This window comes from Phragmites australis, chromosome 24, assembly GCF_958298935.1.
Source record: "Phragmites australis chromosome 24, lpPhrAust1.1, whole genome shotgun sequence".
Lineage (NCBI taxonomy): Eukaryota > Viridiplantae > Streptophyta > Magnoliopsida > Poales > Poaceae > Phragmites > Phragmites australis.
This window is the reverse complement of record NC_084944.1, coordinates 19,343,886-19,350,872: the sequence shown is the minus strand read 5'-3', so window position 1 is coordinate 19,350,872 and position 6,987 is coordinate 19,343,886. Positions and strand designations below refer to the sequence as shown.

Sequence of the window (6,987 nt, the reverse complement as noted above, 5' to 3'; positions counted from 1 at the left end):
TGGCTAATGAAGCAACGATGCCTCACCAAGTCCCTCAAACCCTCTCATAGAAGGGCCCTAACTGTTGGTAATATGCCCTAGAGGCGATCGAGTTTGCGGATTGGATCTGCTAATGGGCTTTAATGTTGATTAAAGGACCATTAGGGTTTAGAGTCATAATGGGCTTTAATGTTGATTAAAGGCCCATTAGCGTGCTCTATATAAGAATAGGCAGGGGCCAAGGCGCATGGTGTTCTTCAGAAACCCTAGCCGCCTCCTATTCCCGAACTCCTTTCGAAACCCTAGCCGGGCGCGCGGTGCTAGCACACCGGCGCACGGCGATTCCATCCTTGTACGTGTGGATACCGTGGAGGCGCTGCTACTATTGCGGTGCTGATCTGCCCGGGAGTACTCGGGACGTACCCGCGAGTACTCGGAAGGTGCTCGGGACGTGCTCGGGACGAGGTTGACGATCGACTACTTGACGCGCACGACGTTGGATTGGTCTGCTCCAACTCTTCTTCCGCTGCACTGCTCGTCAAGTGGTAACGATTCATGATCCCCTACTCGCATGGTTTCCTGGTTGAATGCGGTAGAGAAAATTTATTTTGTGCTAGCGTAGCCTACCCGCAACCCTTCAGTGGTATCAGAGCCATCCTGCGTAGTTTTCGATCTGGATCAGTCACATATAGAAGATATGTGATAGAAATAGATTAGATCTATTGTTTTTGATCAGTTCATATGATGGATTGATCAATGCACGGTTGGTTAGGTGAATTAGAGATCGGATGAGATGCCAGTCGATGAAACCACATAGCCAAAAAGATTAGCTCGATCTCCCACCTGTTTTTGCGTGCGACTTGCCCCTACCGGCTGGAATCACCATCGGGGCTAACTGCATGCATCGCGACATGGTCGGGAGAACAGCAGATCGAGGTCGTGTGTGCTGTCATCGTTTCTGGAAAAACCTCACGCGATGATCAATGGGATTGATCTAATGGAAATTGAGGCATTATGAATGACTCGGAATTGGCTCGATACGATCGATCCGATGAGATTTTCATAGCGATTTCATAGATGCGATCTATGTATTTCCGAGAGGTTTTCAGGGCGCTGCCCTGAAACCCGCGGGGGGCGGCTCCCCCCTCGACCCCCCGCCCGCTGACCGGCCAGCGGGACCGCCGTTGCGTACACGCATAGATTGTTGTAATAACATGATCCCATCACGACATTAGAATTCGATTCTACGCTTAACTCGTTTTTGCAGAGAATGTTGTGACTGGTATGGCCTTGTGATATGTGATGCATGTGTGTAATTTTTCGTGGCCTGCGTGTCATGGTTAATTGCAGCCCAAGGCTGTCATGTTATTGTATAACGGCCTGCGTGTCGACTTGTGATGCTTCTTCTCATGTAATTTATCTAGTGCTATTAGGTGTAATAGACTAGAACAAGATCATGGAGATTTGAAGCATGATGACCCGGAGGACAGGAACCGTGGCGATGAAGATCACCATGTGAAGGGGCCATACTATGTCACAGTTAATATGATTGCCTGTGATGTTTTTATGTTCCTGTCATACTATTCTTTCATGTTTTATATGTGGTGGATATGATTTTCATGATAGAGTAGTTTCCCTCAGAAAAATCAAGAGTAATTGATGCCCTTCCAATAGCTGCACCTACAAAGGTTTTGATCATTGTGTGGTAGGTCTGCCAAAGCAGGGTGCCATCATTTATCTTAACCAGTTAGAGTGGATGTCGGACATCCACACGCATAGTATTGGTTTACTTGATAAAGCTATCAAAACGGTTTTGGGCTTTGGGGCATGATGTTGGGCGCCGGGGCATTCGATGCCACCCAGCAAACAAGAGTCACATAGGGATGTGATTAGCAAGGCGTTGCTTACCTATGTCACTAAGTTTCTAGCAGTGATGCCAAAGCTCACTAGAACTTAGTTGAATATGGATCTTGATCCTCTATATGTTGTTAGAGGGAAAACACATATAGTGGAGTATCTTTTGTTAAATTGTTTAATAGAAGATTCACATAGGCATAGTGCTGAACCTGCATTTTCTGTTGTAGATCATGGCACCGGCCGCTAGTAACACTTCCAGTTTTAATTTGCGATCGATTCTTGAAAAAGAGAAGCTTTCTGGAACAAACTTTATTGATTGGTATAGAAATCTGAGAATTGTTCTCAAACAAGAGAAAAAGGAATATGTTCTAGAGGTCCCCTATCCTGATGAACCAGCTGATAATGCTCCTGCCGCGGATCGGAGGGCTTATGAGAAGCACACCAACGATTCACTGGATGTTAGCTGCCTCATGCTTGCCTGTATGTCCTCTGAGCTTCAGAAGCAATATGAGAACAGGGATGCCCATGATATGATTGTGGGACTCCGAGGCATGTTTGAGAACCAAGCTCGGGCCGAGAGGTACAACACCTCAAAGTCCTTGTTTGCGTGCAGGTTAACAGAAGGCAGTCCAGTCAGTCCTCATGTGATCAAAATGATTGGTTACATTGAAAGCCTGGAAAAACTTGGTTTTCCCCTTAGCCCTGAGTTGGCTACGGATGTAATTCTCCAGTCGCTCCCTGCGAGCTTCGAGCCGTTCATTTTGAACTTTCATATGAACAGCATGGAGAAAAGCATGGCTGAATTGCATGGGATGCTAAAAACTGCTGAGGAAAGCATTAAGAAGAGCTCTAGTCATGTGATGATGGTTCAAAAGGATAGCAAGAAGAGAAAGCGCAAGGACAAGGCTAAAACTTCGGATGAGATCTCGAGTTCTAAGCCTAAACCTGTTGGAAAGTCCAAGGCTGGCCCTGCCGCTTCTGACACTTGCCACCACTGCCATAAGACTGGTCATTGGCGGAGGAACTGCAAATTGTACTTGGAAGAACTCAAAAAGAAGAAGGGAAGTAAGACTTCATCTTCAGGTATAAATGTTATTGAAATTAATCTTGCTACTCGTCCTGATGATTCATGGGTATTTGATACCGGATCAATGATTCATACTTGCAAATCGTTGCAGGGACTGAAAAGGACTAGGAAGTGTGCAAGAGGCGAACTGGATGCTCGCGTCGGCAATGGTGCAAAAGTTGCTGCGTTGGCCGTTGGCGTTTACTCCTTATCGCTACCCTCAGGATTAGTTTTGGAATTAAATAATTGTTATTATATTCCTGCCTTGGGCAAAAACATTATCTCTTCTTCATGTTTGGAAGAAGACGGTTATGAATTCATAATAAAGAACAAGTGTTGTTCGATATTTTTGAATGGTATGCTCTATGGTAATTGTCCATTAGTAAATGGATTATATATATTGGATCTTGAGGATATAACTATCTATAACATTGATACAAAGAAGCCTCGGCTTAATGATTTGAATCCCACTTTTGTTTGGCATTGTCGATTAGGTCATATAAATGAGAAGCGTATGCAGAAGCTCCATAAAGATGGTCTTCTACATTCATTTGATTTCGAATCATTTGATACATGCGAGTCTTGTTTACTTGGCAAGATGACTAAGACGCCTTTCACTGGTCGAAGTGAGAGGACAAATGAATTATTGGCCCTAGTACATACAGATGTATGTGGACCGATGAGTTCTACAGCTAGAGGTGGTTTTCAGTATTTCATTACTTTCACCGATGACTTTAGTAGATATGGTTACATCTACCTAATGAGGCACAAGTCTGAATCCTTTGAAAAGTTCAAGGAGTTCCAGAATGAAGTACAAAATCATATAGGCAAGACAATTAAATTTCTGCGATCAGATCGTGGAGGTGAATATTTGAGCCATGAATTTGGTGATCATCTAAGGCAATGTGGAATCGTTCCACAATTGACTCCACCGGGCACGCCACAATGGAATGGGGTGTCCGAGCGGAGGAACCGAACTTTGTTAGACATGGTCCGGTCGATGATGAGCCAATCTGATCTTCCATTGTTCTTCTGGGGATACGCTCTAGAAACTGCTGCTTTCACGTTAAACAGGGTTCCATCTAAGGCTGTAGAGAGGACACCATATGAGATATGGACCGGGAAGCGTCCCGGATTGTCTTTCCTTAAGATATGGGGTTGTGAGGCTTATGTAAAACGTTTGTCGTCTGATAAGCTCACTCCCAAATCTGATAAATGCTTCTTTGTGGGGTATCCTAGGGAAACCAAAGGATATTATTTCTATAACCGGGAAGAAGGCAAAGTGTTTGTCGCCCGGAATGGTGTCTTTCTTGAGAAAGAGTTTCTCGCGAAGAGAGTTAGTGGGAGCACGGTGCAACTCGAAGAAATCCGGGAACCACTTGAAAGTGTTTCAGCTCCTATTGAACCACAACTCGGTATGCAAGATGTTGCAGAACCTGTTGTCGAGACACCAGCCCCACGTCGGTCGGAAAGGTTCAGTCGTGCACCCGAGCGGTTTATGTTCCTAACCACGGGGCAGCGCGACATATTATTGTTGGACAATGATGAACCTAAGACTTACTCGGAAGCAGTGGTGGGACCAGACTCCGAAAAATGGCTTGGAGCCATGAGATCCGAGTTAGAATCCATGAGAGAAAACCAAGTTTGGAACTTGGTCGATCCACCTGATGGTGTGAAAACTATCGAGTGTAAATGGGTTTTTAAGAAAAAGATAGACGTTGATGGAAATGTTCACATCTATAAGGCACGATTGGTGGCGAAAGGTTTCAGGCAAATTCAAGGTGTTGATTATGATGAAACGTTTTCGCCCGTCGCAATGCTAAAGTCTATTCGGATTCTCCTAGCAATTGCTGCATATTTCGACTATGAGATATGGCAAATGGATGTCAAAACGGCTTTCCTTAATGGAAACCTAAGTGAGGATGTGTACATGACACAGCCTGAAGGTTTTGTCAATCCGAAAAATGCTGGGAAGATTTGCAAGCTGCAAAAGTCCATCTATGGACTAAAGCAAGCTTCTCGGAGTTGGAATCTTCGTTTTGATGAAGTGATCAAAGGGTTTGGTTTCATCAAGAATGAAGAAGAGCCTTGTGTTTACAAAAGGACTAGTGGGAGCGCACTTGTGTTTCTGGTCTTATATGTGGATGACATATTATTGATCGGAAATAATATTCCAATGCTCGATGCTGTCAAATCTTCATTGCAAAAGAGTTTTTCAATGAAAGATTTAGGAGAGGCAGCATACATATTGGGCATAAAGATCTATAGAGATAGGTCGAAAAGACTAATCGGATTAAACCAGAGCACGTACATTGACAAGGTATTGAATCGGTTCAATATGCAAGATTCCAAGAAAGGTTTCTTGCCAATGTCACATGGCATCACTCTCAGCAAGAATCAATGTCCTAAAACATCTGATGAGCTCGAGAGGATGAGTGCGATCCCGTATGCTTCTGCTATCGGGTCCATCATGTATGCTATGTTTTGTACACGCCCAGATGTCTCCTATGCTCTAAGTGTTACGAGCAGATATCAATCGAACCCAGGTGAATGTCACTGGGCTATAGTAAAGAGTATCCTCAAGTACATGAGAAGAACTAAGGATATGTTCCTAGTCTATGGAGGTGAGGAGGAGCTCGTTGTAAATGGTTACACCGATGCTAGCTTCCAAACCGACAAGGACGACTCGAGATCGCAGTCTGGTTTTGTGTTCTGCCTCAATGGAGGTGCGGTGAGTTGGAAGAGTTCCAAGCAAGAAACGGTTGCTGATTCCACAACGGAGGCCGAGTATATCGCAGCTTCGGAAGCTGCAAAAGAGGCTGTTTGGATCAGAAAATTTGTTTCTGAGTTGGGTGTGGTCCCTAGTGCGTCCAGTCCAATGGACCTCTATTGTGACAATAGTGGTGCCATTGCACAAGCCAAGGAGCCTAGGTCGCACCAGAAGTCCAAGCACATACTTCGGCGCTATCACCTCATTCGAGAGATTATTGATAGAGGTGATGTAAAGATATGCAAGGTGCACACGGATTCGAATATTGCTGATCCGTTGACGAAGCCTCTCCCACAGCCCAAGCATGAGGCACACTTGAGCTCTATGGGTATTAGATACTTGCGGGATAGACTCTAGTGCATGTGAGAGAATGTGTTCTGTCTATGCTAATGTACTTTTGGATAATTGTTATCTGGTTCCATGAATAATTATCATTTACATTGATCAGCAAGTATGTGACTTGTTTGTGAAACTCTTTGTTTTTATGATGTTATTCTAAATAGTCCCTAATCTCATATCATTGTGTGGGACAATAATGATTTATAGATTAGCACATTTGACTGAATGATGATCATGTTTCACGGATCATAGATATGGAGATATCAAATCAGTAATGTGGACACATGTTAGAGAACATGATGTTGGATAGACCCACCCTGAGATACTGCTGGGATTGTTATTTTTAATGTGCCATCAGTTGTTATCTCAAATGATGTACCTACAGAATCCTTTGACCTGAGATCATCATTGATTCCAGAATGTGTAGTAACACACTTAGGGGCTTCCAAACGCTATTCCGTAACTGGGTAGTTATAAAGGTTGCTTTCGGGTATGTTATGAAACATGTCGTGGGATGTGAGTGATCAAGATGGAATTTACCCCTCCTAAATAACGGGAGAGATATCTCTGGGCCCCTCGAGGTAGTTGGATTGGAAAGTGCATGGCCATGCCAATGTGATTAAAGAGTTAATCATGGTGAATCCACTACTTGATCGAGTGAATGGTCGAGCTATCACAAGGGTGGCACGAATCTCGCCTTGAGCTTGACTGGTATCGTGTGGTAAAGGGATTGGTGCATGAGTATATCAAGGTTCAGCCGATATGATCTTTGTGTGCATTCGGGAGTCAATATGTCCTGCTAGGTACCGCTATTGACTTGCAATTCGGAAAAGGGTTTCCGGATAGCGGCCGTTTACACATGAACCTAACGGGTCACACACTTAAGGGGATGGAATATAAAACTTGTGCTGACTCTAGTGCAAGTGGGAGATTGTTGGTAATATGCCCTAGAGGCGATCGAGTTTGCGGATTGGAT

The 6,987-nt window shown here is 44.2% G+C and overlaps 1 protein-coding gene across 1 annotated transcript; it reads left to right on the top strand.

The window, feature by feature from the left end:
- Window positions 1–2,626: 2,626 nt before the first annotated feature.
- LOC133907092 (uncharacterized) lies at window positions 2,627–3,146 on the top strand. Its single transcript, XM_062349114.1, has 2 exons — window positions 2,627–2,919; window positions 3,015–3,146. Exons 1-2 carry the CDS (start codon window positions 2,631–2,633, stop codon window positions 3,029–3,031), a joined length of 306 nt encoding a protein of 101 aa, XP_062205098.1. The 5' UTR covers window positions 2,627–2,630; the 3' UTR covers window positions 3,032–3,146.
- The last annotated feature ends 3,841 nt before the right edge of the window (window positions 3,147–6,987 follow it).